The sequence below is a fragment of the Fringilla coelebs genome (assembly GCF_963513975.1).
Source record: "Fringilla coelebs genome assembly, chromosome: 1".
Classification (NCBI taxonomy): domain Eukaryota; kingdom Metazoa; phylum Chordata; class Aves; order Passeriformes; family Fringillidae; genus Fringilla; species Fringilla coelebs.
Genome location: NC_140028.1, coordinates 48,640,224 through 48,666,355, shown reverse-complemented (window position 1 = coordinate 48,666,355; position 26,132 = coordinate 48,640,224). Strand labels below are relative to the sequence as shown.

General features: G+C 39.7%; 1 protein-coding gene across 2 annotated transcripts; it reads right to left on the bottom strand.

Moving 5' to 3' along the window:
- Positions 1-1,015: 1,015 nt before the first annotated feature.
- On the bottom strand, positions 1,016-25,428 carry ABHD3 (abhydrolase domain containing 3, phospholipase). 2 transcript variants are annotated; one of them, XM_084220385.1, is made up of 9 exons: positions 25,063-25,428; positions 23,365-23,528; positions 20,517-20,699; positions 18,775-18,820; positions 15,818-15,930; positions 12,227-12,400; positions 11,537-11,585; positions 11,287-11,452; positions 1,016-3,088 (listed from the first exon to the last, which is right to left on the bottom strand). In XM_084220385.1, the coding sequence occupies exons 1-9, from the start codon at positions 25,207-25,209 to the stop codon at positions 2,910-2,912; spliced, it is 1,221 nt and encodes a 406-aa protein (XP_084076511.1). In that variant the 5' UTR covers positions 25,210-25,428; the 3' UTR covers positions 1,016-2,909. The 2 variants fall into 2 exon arrangements, with proteins under 2 accessions (XP_084076511.1, XP_084076512.1); XM_084220386.1 differs by lacking the exon at positions 12,227-12,400.
- Positions 25,429-26,132: the final 704 nt, after the last annotated feature.

Here is a 26,132-nt window from a genome sequence, read left to right as displayed (position 1 = left end):
TGCTGCTTTATTGGCATTTTTTTGACCATCTCCTATGGATTTATGGACTGTCATCCACAGCCCTTTCTGCTAAGTATTTTAAATGGTGCTATTATGTGTCTTGTTTCTGAAAAGAGCATTAAGTTTTCTGTTTGGTGTATTCAAATAACTATATTTGCCTATTGGAAATTTTCAGGTTTTTAAAGTTGGTTTTGTTTGGGGTTTTTGTTTTTGTTTTTGTTTTTTTTTTCACAAATGGCTCTTGGGTGATTGAAGGCCTCATAGAGAAAAAGAACTGTACTATGCATTGACTCCAAGGGAAAAATGAGAAGAGGTGGATGTTCTGGAGCATGTATGTGGTATGTCCTGTCTTAGTCAGGAGGGTGGAACTAGATAATCTCCAGAGGACCCTGCCAGCTTCAAATTCAGCTACTTTGGAATTCTGAACTAGGAAAAAAGTTTTTTTAAGAGGTAGGTGTCTGCAGCCTTCATGGCTTGGAATTTCATTTTTGTTCTACTCCATCTTTTCAGTAAAAAGTACATTGAGAACTAACAACTTTCTCCCACCTTCAGCATTACATATCTCTGTTTATGCCTGGATACTCAGATCACGTGAAAAGCCAAATAAAGACCCTGTGAATTCACACTGTTTTGAAAAGAGGGCACACTGTGGACTTTGGCTCTCTTTATAAAATCTGTGTGTGAGGTACAAAGTTACTACACAGCAAAAATGTTTATGGCACTTGTTTCTAGCTTGTGTGTACCCTGTAAGATCTGAGGTATCTGCATTTTTTGTTTCAGAAAATCTGACTGGGAAAGCTTGAAGATACCCATATTAAATTTTCACTGTTACCACCTCGCCCACTGTGCTTTTTCCCTAATGGGGTATAAGGACACTGTACATTGGGGGGAGGGGGGAACACCAGCTTTACAGATTTTTGCTTGATGTAGCTTTAAAGATAAATGTCTCATGGAGATCTGTATAGGGATCGGATACTAAATTAAGACAGTGCAGAGAGACAGAAATTCTGGCATTAGTCATAATACTTTTATTTAAACGGCAAGGTGTGATTTAATATAAGTGATTTTATTTTTATTAATACTATATGCTGAATTTTGAACAGTACTGTACCTAAACAATTTTACAAATATAACACGAAATACACTGTTTATTGCTCTTTTTTTTTGCATGAACATAAAACCTGGAAATGAATACAAGAATAAATAAGGCACCCTACTAATATGCTATTTTTCTGTATTGTAGTAGCATGCAAAAAATGTTATTTTGCTTTTGCAAGTCACTTTCCTCATTTTTCTTATTAGAGAAAAAATAAGAGTTCATTATTTGGGGAAGTGCCTGTTTGAAAAGTCAAAACTTGAAAGCACTTTTTAATTTTCTTAATTCAACAGTCTACCTTGCAAAACAGCTCTCGTATAGCATGTCCTAATTTCTTTTTCTAAAGACAAAAAGTATTTTTGTTCTTCCTTTGCTGTTACTAGGAAACATGCCTTGCAAGAGGAGTGTTCACGTACTGCTTGAGACAAAAGACCTGACTTGCTTTTTTTAGCTGCATTTTTTTCTTGTACTGACCCTGCTCAAAAGATAAAAATAAAAATGCAGAAGCATCTTTCCTGACTTCTTGTACGTGTCTGGGCCTAAATCAGCGATCAGCAAAAGATGGGAGATCCACAGATGCTGCTTAAGGGCCTGTTCTAAATTTCAGTATGCCCTTAATTAGGGCTTCCCAACAGTTTCAAAATACATTCTGTCCATCTGTCCTTTCTCCACGCTGGCTGTCACTCTGTCAGGGCTCAGAAGAACAGTGATACCGCAGCCACACTCACAACTTGTAAGCTGCTAGGGCAGAAGTTGGTTTGCAGTGGCTCCAGTGATTTGGCAACCTACTGCCAAAATGGTGGCCAATGACCAAATAAACAAACCACAGGCATGACTATGACCTCCATCCCACTTTCTTTAAACAGTTTGTTCCATTCTTGTCAGAAATGATATGAGACAAAAGGTTTGAATTTGTTTTTCTTCTTTAATCTAAAGCAGATTATATAATAATTTCTTGGTGCTCTAATATTTATTCTTTAAAACTGAAATGTTCTTGCAAGGTAATATAAACATAGCAGGTTCAATCACCAAGTTTACCAGTTATATGAAGTATATGTTACTTACTTATATGACAACACCCAGCTTTACATAAATTCTGAAATGTAAAATGTCTTGTAATTCCATAAGTTATTACAGTACTGTTTTAAAGGAATCTTTTGGCTATATGTAAACACTATAAATTAGCTCTTTAAAAAATAATCATGTAAGACAAGTATGGCATTGACATAGTTTAAAAAACAATAAACAGTCCTAAATCTGAATACTCTCAGGGCAGAACAGCAAAAGCAGGTATCAATCTAATGCTGTGGAATAACATGCTGAAATTTCAACTTATTTGAAGAATCAGTACTTTTATTTGATCCCTCCTTTTGTTTTAATATTTTAACATTTTTACTGTTAGTGCTCTAAGGAATGGGCCAAGTAGTACTAGATGTGACAGGATAATATAAGCTCTTTTGAGTATTGCAATTCTAATAGTAAAAGCCATCTAAATAAAATCTCCTAAATACATACTGGTTTAAATTAAAATCCTGAGGAATTATAATCTCTCTACTTGATAGTTTTGGTTAAGTGCAATTTGATGTATGCAGAACACTGTTTATTTAAGGTCATTCTTAGTAAGGCATATTAAAAATAAATATAAAAGTGACAACATAATATTTAGTTTCTTGCTACAAAATCTTAGGCAAAAATATTTTTGCATGTAGTAATAGACTTTATCCATTTGCTGGCTTACAGGAGTTAAAATTTGTGCACTAAGCTTTACTGCCCTTGTCAGAATGTGCCACTGTGCTATTACAGTGGTCCAAAGCTACATGCTTAAGATTTTATTTCCATGCTCAAACACAGCTTGCACAAACTGCTTGAAGACTCTGTCCATGTAAGTGCACTTCCTTGGCCATATTCCTTCCAGAAAACCGATATGGCCTCCGCATGAAGTCAGAACCAAAGCAACGTTTGCGTTTTGTTTGGCAGTTTCTACTGGTATAGCTAAAAGGGGGGGGAAAACGTTTTAAATCCTTTAACTTATATGAAATGCCAGCCATTGAAAAATTTCTCTTAAATATTTCTCATATTGTGTATGAATAAATAGGCACAACATTAATATACACTTAAATGTCTTACTTAATATTCACTTAAATGTCAGGGTTTAGAACCACAGCTGTATTAAAAGCCATTTTTCTCTTCATCATTAACTCACCTTACCTGTGTGATTTTTTTTCCCCTGGCTGCTGTAAAAATTCCAGCTTCATGTGTCTTTCTCTCACACTGATGGAAGAGCACCCATGTTAATGCATACTTAGGATTTGCTATAAATAGTGTAAGTAAAAGGACAATCAGCCCTCTTAATTTCAATATTCAGCTTTAGAAAAGCTGAGGAACTGGGATCTCAATTGCAATTGTATGAGACTCCAAGCACAGAACATTTAATGTCAGGGTAAGATATCTGTAAGATATCCTATCAGCTAATATAAAAGATTACCATTATATCTGATCTGCCATATGTTTACACCTGCATGTTTAGAGCACACCATGAAAACACACTGGGGGATGCTTCTTGCCCTGAGGAGCCCATAATCTAAGACACAAGGTAAACAGAGAAAGAGGAAGGGGCAAACAACCTTCTAGGGAGGGGACACAGAAAGCTGATCCATGCAACCCAGGAGATTAGTGGCTCTCTATTGAATAGTGACTGCTAGAAATTATTGTAGAATGTAGATTATTAGACTGGATAGTACAAGGATTTTTCTTTTGCTGGGTTAGTTTTCCTGATCTGATCAGCACCCTAATCTAGTTCCCCATATTAATGCCAACATTTGAATAGTGGGAGCCACAATCAGATGGAGCCTTCAGTGAGGTGGCAACGGCCTACAATTAGCCTAAAGTCATCAGTGAATGAGACCTGAGATATGCACTGATCTGGAAATGTGTAGGAGGGAAGCTTCAGTGCCTCCTATTTTGACTCTGCATAGATGTGTGGCTTAATCAATTTCACCACCTGCGCAGTTCCCTTTCTGAAGGAAAATAGAGGTCAGTTAGCACAGACTGACACCAGAGGAAGCATATGACTTTACAAAGGATACTTGGTGTGATGGGATCACCCTGGTGTCATTTGAACTGGTTGACACAGCAGTGGAGCTTTATATGAGGACTGCAAACACCACTGATCTATAAAAATTAAGTTATTTAAGCAAATTCCTCTGGAGTTTTAGGTATGCTAAGTAGACATCTGAATGAGCAGAAATCTCGGCACATTTCAGTAAAGAATGCATTTCAAATTTCCAGTTTTCAAGTAAGAGACTTTATGAAACAGAAAAAAATAAAAATCATACAGATTTTTGATTATTCAGGATTGACAGAAAAAGCAACAGCAAAACAAAAATGCTTTATCCAAAGAAGGGAGTAGTAGCAGTTTCACTGTGTTGTCTAAAAAAAGGTTATGACAAGAAAATAATGGTGATTTTAAGTCATATACTGCTCAACTAAAAATGCCTTGTCACTACAACACTAAGCAGCAAGTCATTCACAAGATTTATGTTACTTCTTCATTTACTTTAAAGTATTTTTGAATCAGATTCAATTTTGGGCGTGTTCAGTTGTTCACATCCCTTTCTGACTGCACTTCCTTCAGAGACACCTTTCACTCATTCCTGTTTCTAGGAGTTTGTTCCTTTACCCCTTTATACACTTGCTATCTCAAAGGTCATTATCCTTGAATAGTCTCTATCTCTGCACATTACTGCCTTCTTCATAGATGTGCTCCTTACTTTCATTTGGATGCTGGCAAACTCATAGCTGTGTTCTTGAGATGCCAGTTTGCCTTCATTTTCAGCAACTGGAGTAAGAACACAGAGTAACACTTTGCTTAGCCAAAAAAGGACCCCAAGCCAGAGAAAGTCACAGGAGAACTTGAGTGCAATGACTGTGGTGAACAGCTGTTCCACTTAAAATAGATCAGGGCAGAAGCAGTGGACCTGTAGAGCCAGGGGAGCAGTCTGTGCCTCAGAGGTCCCTACCAGCAGTGCCTGGAACGACACGCTCTGTTCCACTCCAGGGCCTCAGCACGGATGCAAAACCAACAGCCTGCAGAGCTGGGTTAGTGTCTGTTGTGAAGGTGTGTTGCAAACTCCCTGCCCATAAGATACCTGACCATGCCCTGGGGGAGCACGGACTGAGCTCCAGAGAGCAATGGGCGCTCTCTTGGCAAATATGTGAGGTCTTTTGCTATTCAGTGCTATCCATTTCTTCCACTCTTTCCCTCCTTTCAAAATTGCAGGCATCTAAGCAGTTTGTAGATTCCAGCATTTACTAAGTGATTTTGATTCCTTACTAGGAGGAAGGAACTGTGCTTCTTACTGTTTCTACAAGAAATCCTTGGCTTTTCCTTTGTTCAGCTGGAAAACTGAAAGTACCGTATGCAAGATCTGGCCCTTTTAAAGCAGTACTGTAGCCAGACTAAAAAGTCAGTGATGTAAAAGCCAAGACTGGGGAATAGCACATGTTGAGAACATGAGATGCAGAAAACAGTGTGTTATTTCTTGCAATCCAACACATGCATCATTTTCAGACTCAGCATGCGCTTGTCTGAAGTTTTGCCTGAGTTAATGTGCTCAGCAATCTCTGATCTGCCTCTCCTGGATTCTGTGGAGGAACACATTGCCATGTACAAAGAGAGTGGCTGCAATTCATGTCACCTTCTGCTGGCTGCATAGGAATTTGCCCACTTATCTGTACCAAGCCATCTGCTCTTCTTCACTCCAGTAGCCTGTGGTCCATGTTAAACAGAATCCCAAGAGAGAATTGGGGATCAGACACAAACCCCATGCCTGCTTCAGGCAATGAATCACACTTTCCTCACCCGTTCTGCAGCTGTCTGCCTGGTCACTGAGGGGACTAATAAATAGGCTTCTGTGCAAGGGTATGAGAAGGACTGTGTGAGGAGAGACAGATTTAACCTCCAAGTATCAGAGATAGGCATGAGAACCCCATCAGTCCTAACAGATTGAGGATCAGCTGCTAACTGGACTGAACATACCTCTTCACTCACTAAAATGGGCAAAAACATGACAGTCATTGAGTCTGGCAGACTAGTGGCAATGTGTAGGGAGAATGTCCCTTCCTAATAAGAAACTGTTTTGCTGGGGGATTAAAAGGGAGATCACAATAAATGTCTCCTCTACTGTGCCAGCCCAGCTGGGGAAGCCCTTATAGGCCACCAATCTCACCATGACCTCTGCATGCCTGTCATTCAGAGGTTGCCAATGTAATCATAGCTCCCAAATCAGTTTGCTATTGGTCATTCATTCCCAAACTGGTTGGCATTACTGTAGTGGGTGCCAGGTGCAGCCTGCCTCCACACAGCTACAGTGGCTCTTTATTGGAAGCCTACTAGTCCTGCACTAGGATGCTGATTATTTTCCATGCCTGGTAAGGTGCAAGCCACATGCAGGTCTTTACAAATGTCATCTTCCCCATTCTGAAATTCCCTCTATTTGTCCATGTAACTCCGCCCCAGCAGAGTTTCTTGCTCTGGAGGTTCTCAGAAGAGAATTGAGTATATGGTGTTGCTCCTCAGTGCCAAAATGCAAATGATGCTTGGCAGCGATGTGGTACTTTTCTCAAGGCTGTTCCTAGGGACTGTTAGCCATCCAGTAAATAAAACCACAATGCAACAGAGTAAATTTTGCAAAGTAAAAGGCAGATGAATGGAGCACTAGATGTATGCGTTCTAGGAGATAGGATTGCATGCCAAAAGATACCACTGTTCATTTCTGTCCACATGTAACCTTGTACTTAAGTTTCTTTTGGCCAAAATCTGTACTGCTGTTTGATCCAGCAAGCAAAGCCCTGATCTGTAATCACAGAACCACAGTGTGAATACTTATATGCAGAATTACTTCATTCAAAACAAATTTGTTGTACATTCTTTGCCAAAAAGGAGTTATTATTTTCTTAAAAAACAAAAGAAAAACCACATAAGTCACTGATGTCAGACATTCCATTTTTTGCTTGATTTCTCTCTGTTCCCTAAACTTTTAACCGAATTATTATCTGTCTGGCCATCCCTTGGTCATTTCGTCTCTTCTGACTACTGCATTCAACTGTGCTCTTTTATGTAACAGGATGTACACTAACACCTAAAACAATTCAAGTTCAAATTCAGGGGGACACAAAAGCTTCAGAGACTTCAATAAAATATATATAACTGAGCTTCAGACATGCACTTATTTGTCACAGTGGATCAGGAGGAAGCTGGCATGGTACCTAGCTCCAAGGGCAGGCTTCCAGCTCAGGCACAATGCTCATCAGCAGCAATTAGCTAAGCATTAGTATAGTGAAATTCAAGTCAGATGCCTAATACACTGCTTAAAGTCTCTTCAGAGAAAAATGCCATTTCAGATGAAAAGTTAAATGTGACAGTGATAATGAATGCTATCACATCATCTTCCTGATTTATTTTTCACATTTACAAAATACAAGGGCTTGACTTGGCTTTATTACATATTTCCTGAAGCAATGGTTTGTTTAAAGTAGTTATGGTGAGAGAAGTGTCATGCAATGAAGAAAGCATTTGTTTTCATTAGCCAGTATTATGCAATATGAGAATTGCATTCCAGAATTAAACTACAGATACATCAGCTGCCAAGCTCTGTGAACTTTAAACAGCAACATTAAGGAAGGACTGCAAATTGATTGCTTCTTTATAATACTGGATTGAGGTCAAATGGCACATTTTCACAATATATTTAAAAATAACTGCTGGGAAGTACAAAGTGTACCAAAAAGCACATGATAAGAAATGATCAGGTAGTAACAAGCAACTGAGGCAGCCTCTGCACTTTCTAAGGGAAGTGTCTCTTTAGATCCACATTATGTAGTGACAAAGCAGACTTGGGGTTGTATCCCTCAAGCTCTGTTACTGAAAGATAGATGTGCCTGGCTTTATGGAAACTATTTAAATACAAAGGAATTCTGGCACAGCTTTCTCCCTGGTGAGTTTTCTAGACCGGTTTCCCAGCTCTTGGAAACTACAGCTATCTACAACAGAACTGGAAAGTAGCTTAAAAGCTGGTAGGTATTACTGGGAGAAATGAGGCATGAAATAACCAGTCCCCAAAGTCCACAAAAGGCTGGGATTTGGATGAGTATGAATTTTGTGGCTTTGAATCCATGATACAGTTGTGAATGGAAACTGCCTTTGGTTGCCACAGGCTTCTGTGTGTCCACATATAGAAGTTTTTAAGTTAGAAAAAAAAAGCCAGGTGCCAGAATAAAGTCACCTCAAAGAGTAACACCAGCCCTTTATGTTTGCTAACATAAAACAGCTCACAGGAGATGTCAAGATGTCAAAATGAGCAAACTCCAGTAACTAATGGCAGCAGACATAAATCCCAGGCTGCTAATCAAGGTGCTCTGTGTCTTGTGCCAGCACAACAATTCCCACTGACTGTTCACAGCACAAACAAAAAAGGAGCCAAGTATAGACAGAAATAACAGTACTGCTATTAGCAGGAAATCAGCATTGTCCTGGTGGCCCTTTCTGAAGTAAACTTGTCTCCACAAGTATAAGGGTTTACAGCTAACAGCATTAACTCTGTGAACAAGGAATAAATGAATGCCTAACCACCCAAATATCTTCATGGAGAAAGGCTGGTTACTGTCGGAATTTTAAGAGAAGATGGACAGTCATTACAATAGACTCATACCACTTCTTGTCTCAGAAGTACTGGTGTTCTACCTCACCCCCCTCTACACTTCAAGACTTCTAAGGCATCCTCACAACAGTTTAGATACCTAATTTTATACAAACAACCATCCCACTGTTCACCAAGACGTGTTAGTTTTACAAAAGAGCTTCAAGGATTGAGAGATCTACTACAGCTGTACTCTAAGGGGACCCACTCTTTAAGTACTCAAACTACACATCACAGGACAGCTGAGGCTGTAAGAGAGCTCTTGAGATCATCTAGTGTAACCCCCTGCTCAAGCAGGGTTACCAACAGCAGGTGTTCTAGGGCTGTGTCCAGTAAGGTTGTGAGTATCTCACAAGATACTCACAACAAAAGATGGAGACCACACAAACTATGCCAGCATTTGACCATTCTCACAGGAAAAAAGTGTTTTCTGGTGTTCAGATTGAATGTCATAGGGTCAGATCAATAGCTGGCTCTTGAGAGCTGGAGATGAAAAGGGGATGGAGTATCTGCACTAATTTTCATCTAGGTAACAAATGTCACAGTCCCAGTCATAATAGACTGGGAAAGGTTAACAAATTTTTTTGGGAACTGAGGCACACTGACCGGTTTACTGCTGCTGTCACTATGCTAACTAGGTAGACCCTGCCACAGTTATTACTTAACTTTAGACAGAAACCACAAACTAAGCTAATGCTAAACAAAGTGGTGAAGCCATTGTTCCCTCTCTTAGATACTCTGTGAAAGAAACAAGGCACAGCAGATGGACTCCCTGCAGTACTATGGGATCCAGGGGATCATCTCCAGGGTCCTAAGACCTATAAAAATTGTCTTCAGAATCACTAGCCAGATTTTATATTTGGACATTGATTTTAGGGTCACGGCCCATTTATCCTCCTTTTCAGGCCATTATAAGCTTATAAGAGAACAAGCAACTGTCTGATTTCAAGGGAAAAAATCCCACAGAGAAAATAAATACAAGGGGACTAACTGTTTCAGAAAGCCTTTGAACTGCAAATTTTTAAAGGTGCATACAGTATTCTACCACAATATTGCTAAGTTTACCCAGAGCTTATTGTTTTTTTAAGCCTCTGTTTTGGCCAATGTAAGGGATAGGTAGTTTGGCTAATCTAGATTCACCATTTTTCCCCCTCGTATTAGGTGTCTGTCATCTCTTTACATTGTTCATGCAAAGCATGGATGCTTTTTGTTCTAGAGAAGAAGAAATCAGACTTTTTCTAGTGCAATCTACTGGAGTGGCCCTTTTCATGTCTCTAACATTTGTCTTCAACTGGTCTTCAAACTATAAATAGTAACGTGTGCCTGTTTTTGCATGTGTTGTACATCTGCACACAGATAAACAGTACACACAAAGAGTTTCTTCCAGTTCTTTCACTTCTGCTTGTTGTTCTGATCTGTTTGCCTGCTCATTTTCGTTTCATGACTCATTCTACAACAATCTCGCTTCACTTGTGGTGGCAGAAGAAAACTTCCCTGAAATAAATCACTGTATAAACTACATTTTTAAAGGTGTCAGGTGCTCATTGCTGAAGACTGTTGCCTCAAACAGTTGTTCATTTTAGTGGTTTTCTTCTACATTAGCTTTTGTTTTCCTTCTCTTCTCAGAAGCTATAACCAATACACAGACCACAGGAACAAGCATATATTTTCAGAATAGTTAGCAATAGGGTTTTGATTTTCAGAGGAAAAGAAAAATGTTCACAATGACCATATGTTTGGCATGAAACAGAAAGAAAATAGAAAATGGAGTTATCAGCCTGTTACTTAGCTGATATTGATGGTTCTTATTCATTTCAACCTGCCTCAATCTAGGAGCTCATCTTGTGTGTATCTTTTTTCTTACCCTAGATTTTGGCCTACATGATTAGATGTAACTAATCTAACTTAGCTGGGTTTTTTTACTTTTAATTTACAGGCATGGGAGGTGACACTGAGATCAACAGATGAGGACTTCATATCATCTCAAACATAAGCAACTCCCACACATTCTTTGTAGGGACTCAAACAATGGCAATAAAAAAACCCCACTTGTTTACAGTTTGAATTCTGATTGTCTACATCCAGACAGAATGACATCAGAATCCAAGTTCCTTTTTTATGGGTTCTCATCATACTTGGTGAACAGAAACAGGTGCTTCTGAGAGGGCACTACATCTGGTATCTTCCTTACAGTGAGAAAATTCACACCCTAAATGTGCCTATTTCTTTCTTTTGACTGTAAAAACACCCACTAATGACTAATGAGGCTACCCCATATTCTTCTGTATTCTGTACTAATCAAGTCTCTCCATCATCACTGTTTTATATGTGTCTTAACTGCAAGACTGAGCCCTCCATGGAAGTTTTGATCCTACGTGCAAGTAGCATTTAAATACACTTCTACACATAGGTCTGAGATTATTCTCAAACCTATGTGGTTTGTCTTAATGACTGCATATACAGATAAATATATTTTAAAAAGCCTAAACTTACCATGACCTGGTGAGAAAACATCATCCACAGAGTTTAGACATAACACTGGAATTCCTACTGACTTCAGCTTGCGACATGGGCTAGCATCTTCATAGTAATCATCAATTGAACGGTAGCCAAACATGACTGAAGTGAACTGCTTATCAAATTCTCTAATAGTTCTAGCCTGAAGTACAGAATTCAAATAGGGAACTATGTCAGCATTTGGAAAACAGCATCCAGCTCAAGCAGAAGTAACATTTTCACATACCTTCATCACAAGATCCATATCAAATAATTTCTCCAACATTTGTCGATGCCTAAAAAGAAAAATATAAAAATTGGAGGGCTTGTATTTTTGTTATATAAACAAACATAGTTTTCTGCTTTACAGATACATTTATAGAAGCAACTGTCTAACATGCTTGTTTTTAATTTTCTCTCATATGAATAATCTCAAATCCAAGAGCAGAATTATTGTTCATCCATATGTAGGTACATCCAGCAACATAATAAAAATCTGCATAAGCCATGAGAAAGATGCCAAAGATAAAAGAACTTAATATTTGGGAATACAAAGTACACCCTGGTTTTATAAAGCCAATGATGATGAACTAGGTCTTTCTGCGCTTTTGCAGCCAACACCAACTTAAAAAAATTATTATATATGCAAATCTACTCAATGTGAATATGTGCAAGTCTAAACATTTTAGAAATCCATTTACTTCATCTATAGATACAGAAGTAAATTTGGCTTGTTGTGAGTCCCTTGAGCAGCATATAAATTTAGTCTGATGACAAACTTTCTTGAAAAGACCTTTTTGATTTCAAAACTTACCAAATATTGCACAAATAACAACTAGAGTTCTTACAGCATTGATTTCACCAATATTTTTATACCTGCTGTCCATCTCATGTTAAAATCCTTCCACCTTGCTAAACAGTTCAGAAGGCAACTCACCTGCTGATAGAGGATTGTAGACAAGTGGTCAAGTAATAGTTGAAAAGAAGCCAGTTTAGTGGCTTCTCCAGAGATTCTATAGATTCAAAAACATTCCAACCCGCAGAGAAAATTGCAGCTGCCATTAAAGGAGTGTCTCTGCCAGTTTTTCCCAGGTAATTTAAAAGAAGCATGCTACAAATGAAAAACAGAAACAGACATACTATCAAACTGTTTCCTTCAATTTAGAGTAAATGTAACAGCCATGTTTTTGTCTGTTTTTCAGTAGTTTTTTGTATGAGTCCTACAGTTGTGCCTAGTACACCTAGAAGGTAGTCACCTAGTCAATGTATGACTCATGAAGTTTACTTTCTCCACTATCAGAGAGGAGCAGGGCGCACTGTGTAGGGTGTGAGTAGGAGTGCATTTAGAAACAGAAATGTACTAAAGGGAGGGAAAAGTCAAATGATGCTTACTCATGGAACAAGTATTCCCAAGTGTTAGTAAGTTTCACCATCTTACAAGCTCCTGGTCTTCCAGATGTGATAAATCTGATCAGAGTGCCTGACAAATGCAAGCTGCCCCTGGCACACCTGCCTTACTATGAAGAAATCTTCTGAGATTAAGGTAGTGCCATTACCTCACCTCACGCATAAGAAAGAACATAGCTCTTCTTTAACACAAAATATGTGAAGTCTTGGATAATGAAAAAATTAAAGAAACAAAATTATGACCCAAAATAATGGCTCAGGTCTTGTCTTTCTGACCAGTTGCAACTTACAGTCTCTACTGCTAATGTATACTTGAGTTGAAAATGGGGGGAGTTCACAAGTATCTACCCTTCAAATGTAGAAAAAATAAAACAGCCAAAGAGAGTAAAACAAAAATACTGGCAGAAAAGCTCCAAGTCTTACATTACTGCCTGAGACCATAAAGTTTACAACAAGCATTTTAACTCCAAATCTTCAACACAAACAACTTCAGTTGATTAGTAACATTAAGATAGCTCTCTAGATTACCACACTCTGTACCTTGGCTCACTGTACTTCAGGAGACAGCAACCTGTAGCAAAGACATTATGAACCAGCCTTCCATCACAGATACTTTATCCCTCTGCACTACCTACCACATCATAGGATGGCAGTCCAATAAACCAACCAAAAAAAGTTGCAGTAGCAGAAGCAGCACTTCTCTAACAGAATTCACAGAGAATATGCGGTAGAGAGAAGGCATGGGGATCTTTATGTTACAAAATGAAGTCCCTTTCCACAATAATACCTACAGAAGATAGTAGAATAGGTGGGTTTTCATTTACATTTATATGTCTGTGAAGTGAGCATCTGTTTTAATTCTTAACTGGGGCAAATCTGTCTTATATAGATTATCTGACTATTCAGAAAATTCTGTAAAGCAATAGAAGATAAAAAATTCCTGTAAGCTTAAGACAAGTGGATGATTTTTGCAGTATGTCCCTGTTGAGATCTTTGCTCCTGCTTAATTTTAAATGTGCAATGCTTCAATTAATTTTGAAGACAGGAAACAGTTCTCATGTAGATGATTATAGACTATTCCAGTGTTCTGTACAATTAAGCATATGCTTTCTGATTTTGGTTCAGGATTTTAAAAACATATTGGAAGGGGGAGGTGGAACACCTTGCCTAAAATTGCCCAGTGGTGCTGGTTACATATAAACCAGGTACACAACACAGATTCCCTGTGCCATTGTAACAGACTTTGCCAGAATTTTGGATAAGCCAAGGACAGAAATGACACTAAGGGCTGATGTGGCCTTTTGTACCAGTCATAGAACTGCCAGCTTCTACCACACTTTCAGCCCTTCATAATTGCCAGGCACAGGGAATTGTAGCCATCCCAGCATCAACTGCCACAGCAAGGCACAAGCAGACCAGATTTCTGGAGAGTGTTGACGACAATATTTTGATATACAATCAAGGACCTAAATAGGAAAAATATTCTGTGGATCTGCTATTTATATGTAAGGAAGAACTAGTCAGGTAGAGAAGATGCAGAACAGTCTTGGCCACTGAGATTATTTTATAGTAGATTTTTAAGATGAGAAGTAAGTGGGTAAGGTAAACAGCACAATTATAATACTGGAGAGAGCTGGCTTTCATTTACCCAGGGATCTGGTTGGCAAGATCTTACATTAGATGGCCCTGATGAGCAAAGGGGACTTTAAGGATAACCAAACATAAAGCAGAAGTGTGATACATTCTCATATGCAGGAAGTTGAGCAAGAGTAGCAGAAGACCACATGGAGGAAAAAAACTCTTCTGACTAATTTCAAGGAGGAAGCATCCTTAAGGTGGAAGACAGGTTGTCTACCTGGGAAGACAGTCATTGCCCAAGCATGTAGGAATGCACTTAGAAAAACTGAAGTTCAGCTGGAGCTGGAACAAGCAAGGGATGTGGAAGACGACAAGGAAAACATTTCTGCAGCAAGAACAGCTTCTGTAAATCTTTTGGTACAACTCAGAACAAACAACATTCCCTTCTTTCCCCTCATCAGTGAAGCCAGTCATCTCTTCATAGAATGCAATCAGATAACCTGGCCATGTTTTGTCCTTGATGAAAACAGTAACCATTATTCCCCATATGCTTGGAAATGGCTCCCAGAGGTTATTCCCAAAGAACTGAAGTTAGGCTGACTAGCCTTTTTCCCTCATGGAACCACTACTCAACAGAACAGGGAACCTAGTGACTAAAGATTTGTGAAAAAGCAAAAAATACCAGTCTTGAACAAATATGTATTTATCTCAAAGCTCCTACAAGTCATTTATAGATTCAAGTCAATATATAGTAATATATATTAATATCAATATATATGGGCTGTATCTGTCCATCCCCCACAAAATTTATCAGAGAAAAGGGAAGTCTAAGGAAGTTACCACTGTGTCTGCAGCATTCCTAAGGAAAATTCTCCTCTGCTAGGATTTTTGTTAAAGAGGCTGCTGGAATATTTCTGCTAGCTTCTAGCAATGTTGTTTTTTTTTCCTAAGAAACTGTGCTATCATTGTCTGTTCTTACTGTGCTTTCTGGAAAGAAGCCAGGACACAGCAAGTCTTAATACCACATGCTCTACCAATCCATATCAGTTTGAACAACAATACTACTTCTTGCTTCTGAGCCAGACAGAGCAGATATCCACACCTCTTCCAGCCTAACCTACCCACACACTGCAGAACACAGAGTGAAGACAAATGTTATTGCCAGAGGTTGCTATGAAACATGGTGTATTAGCTCAAGATCCAATTTTATATCCCTCTGTTCTGAAGACAGCCTCCTTAGTTTCCAAAGACTGTATTGCCTACCTGTTTGGCAGTCAATCTGCCTGTCATTTTTTCCTGTCTTTCTCCACCCCCCTCCCCCCAGTTTTAAAATGTTAGCCAATTTCAACCTGCCCTGACACAGAGGCAAAAGCCTCAATGATACAAAGTTTCTAAAAGTCTTCTGCATGTTAACTGTTGAAGAGAAACCCAACTTGCTTACAGGTCAATAAGCAATGCAAGTATTCCAGAGTAATAATTTACAATCAGGCTACACCAGTCTTATGATCACAGATAAGCTGAAGCTTGTGTTACACAACCTTACCCTCCCATAGAAACACCTGCTGCCATAAATGGAGCTGAGGGGTGCAAGCTGTGCACATGATGAATAACAGTCTCTAAGTCCTCTGTGTTAGCTGCACAGTAAGTCCTTGGTGTCTGTAAGGAATCAAGAGGGAAAAAAATGCCATCGTAAGCTTTTGTATTATCCTTTAAGGACAAAGCAAACTGAACAGTGGATCATTATATAAGAAGATAAATTTAGCATTTATTGTGAAGCTGCACTAAATGGCAAATAGAAATCCAGAACGTTTCACAAGAAGGTGAAGGAAGGAGTTATACTTGTTATCATTACAAAGTAAAAGCAGTGACAGGTATCTTCAGTATCTGCAACCTCCAGGTCATTAGACAAAATCTGAAGAGAGAACAATGTGCTAAACTAGACAGAACTAGATCAGAACTAGATAGACACTGATATTTTTAAAATACCCCAAGGAAATGGAAACATTATAAAGGCTGTAGTTTACAGAAAAGGAAGTTATAACAACAATTTTACTATATTCACCCACATTCAAATGCAAATTAAAGCATTAGATTTCAAGTTCTGTCAGCCAGCATTTGAAAACTAACCCATATTTAGATTTCACGTGCAACACAACCTAATAAACTGATAAATAAATCCCCCAGTGTGGTTTACCTGATTGAGCAAAGTATTCTATTAACTAAAGCAATGAAACATATATTATCTGTTCTTTATCCATCATTAGTGTCTCCTTAAATCCTGAATCAAGACTTGGAATGACTTCTGCTGGCATCAGGTTGGGTAACCTCTTAGGTAAGATTTGGTTAACCACTTCCCTGCTATTGAAGGAGAAACACAACTTTTGAGCCTCCCCTGCATAGATACCGAGAACAGTCCAACCTGAGGGACTATCTGGGGCAGTATGAGGGAGACAAGTCCATTTAAGCACCATAAAAATCAGTGACATGAGTTTTTTTCTAATAGTGTTGTCCAGACCTCATCTACAGAGAAATAAAGTTTTTAACTTTAGAGCTGCTAGGAACATGTTAGTGACCTGGACTTAACTATAGGTACTGACTGAACTGCCAAAATTCAGTGAGACATTAAAACTAAATATAAAAATACATAACTATGAGTGAATGGAACTTTTCTGTTGCCTGAAGGAACAATGGATTTCAAGGGTGTTTTTTTTAATTGCTTTCAGTTAAACTGCCTGGCTATTTGTGGGTGATTTTAACAACACTAGACTAATTACTTAGAACACATTTAACAAGAATATTGAAATGTTGACGTCAAAGATGAGGAAATGGAAAGAAAAGCTAAATCTAGATAATTAAAACTGAAGACATTTTTAATTTCCATTTATGTTGCATTTCCATTTCTCATCCACATTAATCACTCTTCGCTGTTTAACATCCTATTAATTATAAACAGTGTGAATGTGTTTTATTTTAATTAAATTGTCAACCTTACAAGGAAAAATAAATTATTTTTGGTAACTAGCATCTAATGCATTCTAAGTGAAAGTGTATTTGTTTAAAATTTATAAACCTAAAGATATATCATCCAAAGATATATCATCCATTTTAAATTCAGGTAATTCCAGACAGTTTAACGTTTAGCTATTTACACTTTGTATGAAGATATTTTAAAACACCATCTTAGCTCACAGTGGCTGGGGTCAATATGATATTTGATTATTCCAGAGCAATAATTCACAATAGCTTTCAATAATCAATGAGTACAGTATTCTTTAAGTAACTATTATTTGTTGCAAATTTGAATCTATCTTTAAAGTGACTAGAAAAAGAACTGCTTACATAACTAATTTCTACTGTAGTGCTTAACTATGCTTCAGACTCATTAAGTAGGGATTTTATACTAAAGTGCTGAAACCTCTTTGCAGAAAATGTGATAATTTTAGCTGGTTTGCTGCACCACAAGAACTTATAAAGCTTAAAGATGTAAATCCGATTACAGTAAAATACACACAATGTATCCAGACAAGGGATCTTTTCTCTAAATGATTCAGAAATTCATCAATAAGGACTTTGTGTGTGACAAAACTGCTTTGTAGATCCATCTCCAAAAGTATGCAGAAAACTACTCTTAACATGGCAATATTTGCATTGAAATACTTTATCTGATTATGGAAAAACATTCTGAGCTTTTTAAAGTTTGAAACCAGGGGATTAAAAAAATGCTAAACAATACCATGTATTATGCACATTCATTCCAGCTGCAGAATTGTCAACAGAACGCATATGAAAAAACAAAGCTTATTCAGCAATATTTCATCATGCCTTGTCCCTAAGCTGCAGAAAACGTTTAGCTTCAACATTTTTTCATCTGAGGAATGGCCAGTTATTTCTAAGCAAACATGATATGTCTGTCCCAAAAAAAAATGTCCTCTGTAGCTGGGTTTGTGTCATGATTGCTGAGAAAAATACAAGAACGCATTTAACTTTCAGGATACATATATCCATGTAAAGCTGGTTCATTAATTTACTATACATGTAGCATGGATCAATTTTAATGGCACACCTTTTTAATCATATCAAAAATATAGTTTAAACCGGGAAAGAAATTAAAGTGGATTATATTTGGGTATTTAAGTTAAATCAATGGGAGAAATTGCAATTATTGAGCAGAGATGTGCACATTTTAGATACTGTACTATTTTTGGAAAGAAAATATAAGGATTGTTCATTTTAGTGTTACAAATATTATTAATTGAATAATTTCCTAAAATGAAATGTTCAGAAAAAATTGTGTATTGACCAGCTGACCTTCTAGGTTTTCAAGATAAAAAATTAATACTGGCACATGATTGATCTACCAGACGGCTGAATTATCTTCTCTGCATTTTCAACCCATGTTCTGAGTTTCTCTCATTTAAATCCAACTGTACAAATAGGCACAAATTATTTCATAATTACCACTTATAAGTGAGAGATGTTTATCTTAGAAGTCATCCTTACCAAAAGTTCCTCGCCAGCAATTCCCCGATTGTTAAAAACCACGCATCTAAAAATTGAGACAGTAAATGCAATTGTGCACATTGTTAATTTCACCAAAAGCGATAATTTAGCACACAAAAAAATGAAAATGCATAAAGAAAAATAAGCCACCTCTATGAATAAGTTCAGCACATAAATATTTACAGACTTAGAGATCCTAGAGGCTGACCTGTGTGGAACAAACTTTATACCAAAATGGAGTTCACTGAGGTCAGTGGGACTATCAGAGCTCTGTGATTTGTCGAGGTCAGACTGCAGGATGAGAACCCCAAGGCTTAGCTGAAGGTGGTACAGACATGTCCTGCCTGCACTCTGCAATGAGCTCTGACAGTGCAGGGCCCAGCCTACAGCTGTGCTCTGAAAAAAGAACGTCAGAGATCCGTGTGTAGACATCCCCCAAAGCTACATAATTCTATTAAATTGGAAGAAATGAGCCAAGTCAAAATGATAATGACAGCTGGATCTAAGTTGCAGGTTCTTGAGAATGTTTTTTTTTTTAATCTGGTACAGCAGAAGTTTCTGGTCTCTCTCTGTTGGTGGGAGTCCCTGAATCTTCTAGCAGTATTACCATGATTTAAGATTCCATACTTTCTCCATAAATATTACTTTTCTATTGCTCTTCTACCATCTCACTGAAATAATTTTATTCAATAATATAAATAGTTAGATGGGTTAAAGGCATGAAAGAATATTTTTTAAATGTTTTTATCAAATGTTGCTATTTAAAAACAAAATTATAGCATTCTCTTGAAATCTGATCTAAAGCTCCACTTCTTAATATTCTACCTTCCTCCCTTAGGGGATGAAATGCAGATAAAACTTCCAGTGTAAAAATTAATAGTAACAAGTTGTTGAATTTCAAGGCTTTTCTCTGATATTTTTACTGCTAAGTTTTAAGGTGATTTAAAAAGTACTTTGAGCAATTAAATACTTTCCTAATATAGTAGTTTTCCAAATAGAGAAGAGACAGCAAAATATGTAGATAAAAGTTAATATATACATATTCAAAGAACTTAACTGGAGTCAGCACCAGAAGCCAATCTGCAAAGACAAAATCTAATATTCCAAATACAGATCCTGGAACAATGACAACTTATTTTAATGCGCAGCAGCAGCAATATGGTTACATAAAGGAGTCTACTCATCAACTAATCCACTTATTTTACCCAAATCTGACCAGAAGCTTTAAGAATGAAACGAAATTACACAGTGACAATGAAGAGGTGACAGACCCACTCAAACACCATCAGTAACTGTAGGCCAGCTCTCCTTTCTGCACCAGGAATTTGAGGCTGCTGAATCAAGCAATTTTGGCATTCAGAAGCTGACCTCCTCCAAGGCCTACTGCCAGCAACCCATCCACACAAGTCTTCTTGGAGCTGAATAAAAACCCTTTCTCTAGAAAGTGTAAAGATTACCACTTAATATAATATAATAACTTAAGCAGCAGCAGAAAAGCCCTGTGCAGACTTAGCTGGCGTTCACTGTAATCTCTGGGGCACATCTGTAGATATTAAAACAGCCCTTCCAAATGTACTGCCTGTTATATAATTCCACTATGATTATTATTGCTAATGATACTTTCTTACATAAACTACTGTATTCAGATCTTATTTGCCTTAGGAAGGCATCTGATACATATACATACTGATATTGGATCCTACCAGAGGTGGCAAATGAATAGCATTGAAAAACAACAGTACCTATATCCCAGTGTCTCGCTTTGATGGATCATATGAAGAATGTAGGATTCCTTGCTTGTTCCTGTCAGGCCAGGCAATAACAGGACAGTGGGTCTTGTGCTGGCATCCGGATAGTATGAGCTGTCATTATTATCAAACCAATCCAACGAAATCTGTCCTCCATCTGCTGTTTTAATGAGCTCACTGAAAGGTACATTTTAAGACAACACTGATTAGATTGAAAAATACATACATGCTATTAAGAGTGCTTGCAGTTTACAAATTAAGAGGTATGAATTCTGCATTTTTCATTATGTTTTAATACTCAAAGTGCCACCTGATTAGGCATGTCTGCCTTCAGAAAGAGTTACACCTACAGCTGACAAGAGTTAGAACAGTCAATTTGCAGGGTAATTCCCGTTCAGTAAATGAAGACAGTAAATGAAGACAGTAAATGAAGACATGGCTTTTCATAAATTGCTGCGGATGTACTGGAAGCTTGTAACTAATGGGATTTTTGGCACTGCCTTGAGTTTTGTACAGGCATTTTTGTGTACTGTAGATTTCCTTTGAATCATCTAAGAATCTTTTGATAGCACACTGGGTAATGTGATAAGCATTTATCACTTTTTTTTCCCCTCTTCATCTAAAGAAGTAGAATTTATAATGGATTGTTTTAAACATGCAGAACACAGACACACACTAACGCATCTTTCACCCCGTATCACTACAAACTGCTAGAATGCACTCTTATAGCATATATCTTAATAATGCAACAAATACTGTAATATCTCAGGAAGATATGCATGCATTAAACAATGACAAAAAAGTTTCATTTTTTTTTAGAAACATACAAATCTTCCCACTTCCTGGAAATTTGAACAATTAAAGTGCTACTTTACTTTCATAATTTAGAAAAGTAGTTATCCAAATAGAGAAGAGATAGCCAAATATGTAGATAAAAGCTAATATATTCATATTTGAATGGTTTGAGGAAGTTGGTGTGGAAACTGCTGAAATGTAAGCCTACCTAGCATTTGATTTTTCTTTTGAAATTCTTGGTAGTGACTATTGCAGATTTTAAAGGTGACCAGCCTAGTCGGACTCATTAGCTCAGCTTTGCCCTTTCTCAGTAATGGGAAGTAGATGCACTGCTAGTGAGTACTGCCAACACAATCTAAAATGGTGCAAAATAAGCACTGCTCCATGGAACTATGTTTCTTTTCTCAAAACCCTTGAAATAAAACTGTACAAGAAGGACTAGAAGAAGTGGACATGGCCATACCACTGAAATGTTTCCTAGTTACTAAAACTAATGGAAGCTGCTAAATGCTAAATCTATTCTACTGTGCAAGCAGAGCTGAAACAACTTGTGTTGCATCCAGGTTCCGGCGCATAAAAGTCCTTCTCCTTAGGTCTTGTGCCAAATGCCTCATTTGCCAGACTAAGTCTCATTTCTGTGTAAAAGAGATCAGCTGAGGACAAAAAATAAATATAAGGGATTTTTTCCCTCTTAGAATGAGGGAAATGTTGCCTCTTTAGGCATGCCTCTTAGGCATGAAAGAACACAACAAAAACTCCACAGGTAAAAGTTACCTGAAAATCCCAGAAGTTCTGTATATTCAAAACAAGGCTGAATGTGGCCATGCTATGGTTAAGGTACAACATGTTCGTTTAATGGACAGATACAGTGACTGCATGATCTTTGCAAAATTATGGCATTTGAACACCAGAATATTTGATAAGCCAAGTAACTGCTGCCATACAGAGGAGCGTCTACAGGCTGCAGAAATGTGTTGACAGGAACTTCACAAAGTTCCGTGAGGGGAAGTCCAAAGTCCTGGGCCTGGGAAGGAACAGCCCCATGTACCAAGAGAGGCTGCCCATCTGGAAAACAGCTTGGCAGAAAAGGACCCAAGGGTGCTCCTGGTGGACATCACATTGAACACGAGACAGTAATGTGCCTTTGCAGCAAAGATGGCCAAAAGTCTGGAGGCTGTGGAGGCTTAGGAGAACTATAGCCAGCAGATTGAGGGATATGATCCTGCCCCACTATGGTGCACTGGTGAAGCTGCACCCAGCCTCTGAGTCCACCACTGAGTCCAGCTCTGGGCTCCTCACTCCAAGGCAGACATGAACATACTGGAGATAATCCAGCAAAGGACCACAAAGATGATGAATAAATTGGAGCCTATCTCCTATGAGGAAAGGCTGAGACAACTGGGACTGCTCAGCATGAAGAAAAGGCTCAGGGGGAACTTAGCAATGTGTTTACATACCTGGAGGGAGGGTGCAAAGAGGATGGAGCCAAGCTCCTTTCAGTGTTGCCCACTGACAGAACAACAGGCAATGGGCCCAACCTGAAGCATGGGAGGTTCCCTCTGAATATCAGGAAACAAATTTTCAATGTGAGAGTGTGCCACCGAGCACTGGCACAATTTGCCCAGGGGTATTGTGCAGTCACTATCCTTATGGAAATCTAAAAGCTATTTTGACATGATCTGGGGCAACTGGCTCTGTGTGACCCTGCTTGAGCAGGGCAGTTGGAATAGCTGACCTCCAGAGGTCTTTTAAGACCTCATCCACTGTGTAATCCTGTGATGGAAACCTATATCATCACCTATATTTCAGTACTACAAAACTCTGAGCTAAAATAGGGCCATTTGGGAACACTGACTTCTCAAACCTACTTCATATTGAATGCATGATAAAGGTAGTTCCAAGTCTATGATGAAGTTGTAAAGGTGGGCATAAAGCAAAAAAAAAAAAAAAAACCAGGCACAAACTTGAGCAATGACAGGGGGTGTGACACAGAGTAAGAGAGCAGCTGGATATCAAATCCATCACTTTCCAGAATAAAGGCACTTACTTCCTGTACTGTACTTGGGGTCTAGATGTGATAAAGGGGCGCAGGAGCGTCTGTACCCGACCTTCCCAGCACCAAATCGTGGGATAGTAAGTTTCTGTCACAACAGGGCAATATTCCTCGAGAAAGCGGCAGAAACGGTCGTTGCTTGCCACCAACTGGGGTTTCTAGGAAAAGAGACTACAGTCAGACATGGGCATTGTTCTAAAACAAATTAAAAAAGAAAGAAATAAACTAATAAAGTTTTTTTAAATCCTCTCTCAATGAACTAATTTATTTCATATAATAATTTGCTCTTACCTTTAATGGTACAGAGAGAAGTAAACAAAAAACAAACAAAGTGCCAAAATGCCCAAGCGAAAAGTGAAACCCATTAAGCATAATGGATTCCTTACCCATTTCTAATAACATACTGATGTATCTCTAATTTTACCAGCATTGTATCTTCACTGACAAATTAAAATCACATTGTTTCTTAGTAAACAAGAAGGTTTTACCAAGTCTGTTTACTTGGACCACACAGAAATGACATTTAATTCATGCATGCACTTTGACCGCAGTAGCTTTTTTAACCTGGTAGGACGCTTTTCCTCCCATCTCATTTTCCAGTACACAAGTGCATCGGTTCCTCCTCTCTAATAATGCTCTGCATGCAGACAATTTGCTTACAGTTTCCATTTGTTTACCAATTAACATGGAAAAGTCCCTGTATTCCAAACATCTCAGCTTTTACCAACTATATTTCTTATACCTCTCCGTCACAATGACTCCTCAACATACAAGCATTAATAGGACAATAACACATGCTTTGAGGAAAACCATTCCACATAAACAGCTGTAATGGCACATCCTCCCTTCGTTTTTCTCCTCTGATCAAAATCAAGTACTCTCTTCTCTATGAAAAGGAAGGCTATGTTCCCAGCGGTTCTCTGAAGGACTGTGGCAACACTCAGGTACTCGACGGTCAAAACCCTTTTGATATGCGTATTTTCAATTGATTACGCATTCAAGGAGGCGCTCTCACCAGGGGGCCACTCCAGATCTCGTCAGGCTCACTGTATCCAAGTAATTTGCGATTGCCTAATTCATCGGTAAAAGTACTGCTGATGAGATGCCCAAGAGTGCTCCAGCCTCCACAACGCTGCCCTGGTGCCCCCAGAGGTACTTAAGACGGCACCGACGGGGACACAAGGGTAGCAAAACTACTTTATCGCTTGCACTGCTGGTGAACCAAGTAGGTCGGGTTTGTTGTGGAGAGCAGTCTCCTAAGCTCCCTTTCCAAAGCATGGCACCGGGCCAAGCTCTCCAACTGGTACAAATGCATTTTGGGGACTGCCGAGGCCGGAGCCCCTTCCCGTCCCAGAGCGAGCAGGACCGGGGGAGCCCTCCCTCACCGCAGGCCGGCGGCCTCCGGGGGTCACCGGCGGCCCCTGCGGAAGACGCAGCCCCGGCGGCCGGGGAGGCTGCGCTGCCGGGCCCGTGTGGGCTTCGAGCGGGGTTTCGGCCGACCGGGACCCCGGGGCGGCACCTCCAGGGGACGGACGAGGGATTTGAGGACAAGGCGGCCGCAGAGCCCTGCCCCCCCAGCCATTTCAGGTGCGATCCCCTCGCCTACGGGCGGTGGGTCGCGGTGACCTTCGGGACTGTCCCCATCGGCGGGACACCTGCGGAGCCCGCCCGCCCCGCCGCCCTCCCGCTCACCTTGGCGATGCTGTTGAGGTAGTAGCAGGCGTAGGCGACACCGAAACCCAGTACCAGGGACAAGCCCACGCCGGAGCCGAAGAACCCCACGCGGACCTGGCTCTCCAGGTAGAGGGAGAGCTCCCTGGTCAGCACCTGCCAGTCCATCGCACACGGGGGACGGCACGGCAGGACACCACACCCCGGCTGCCGCGGGCGAGCCCACCCCGGCGCCGAGGGAGGAGGAGGAAAGCGAGAAGGAGGAGCTGACGCCCGCCTCCCGCCGCCGCTGCCCGCGGCCCGCTCCGCGCTGCAGCGCCGCCCCGGGACCGCCCCCGCCGCGGCCACCGGGGCCTGGGCTTGGAGGGGCCGGGGCCGGGCTGGCTCGCAGCTTGTCCCGCCGCGGACGCAGTCCTGAGTCCGGCCCTCCCACGGCAGGTGGCATCTCGGTGCTCCTTTGGTGTCTCCTTGCCCTGTCGCTTTGCCGGAGGGCAGGGAGGGCATGTGGGGGTGAGATAGGAAAGGGATCCGTCCTAAACCAGTAAGGAGCAGCTGATGCAGGCGTGTGGGAACTCAGTCACTGCCGGGCAGGGAAGAGGGAACATGGGCTTCCAAATGCTGCAGTGGTTAAAAAGCAATCTCTCTCTAAATATTTTACATGAGACAGAAGTGTGCTACTGCTCTTCCACTTATCACTGCTGTTACAAGGCATTAGTGAAGACCAGAGAGGAGTAGAGGTATCTCCAATTCCCAAGAGAATTTCGGCCAGCTCCCTTTTCAGCTGTATGGATTGGAGGCCCTCGTGTTTGCTAACTCAGATGCTCCCCCCTTCAGCTTCATAAAAAGACGCACAGTATCTGCGTCTTTTCCTTGGCAAAATCCTAGGAGCACAGCTGATAACACGAAGATCCTGGAGCTGAGCATCTGCTATTTGAGATGCATCCATGCACCACAGTACACAGAAGTACTTTCCCTCTCCTTATTTTATGGCCCAGCTCCATGAACTGCTGAGAGAAGACAGACGTTGCTCAGTGAGACTCTTCACTTCTTACCTTATCTGTGTTTTCTTACTATATCCAAATTTCAAAATT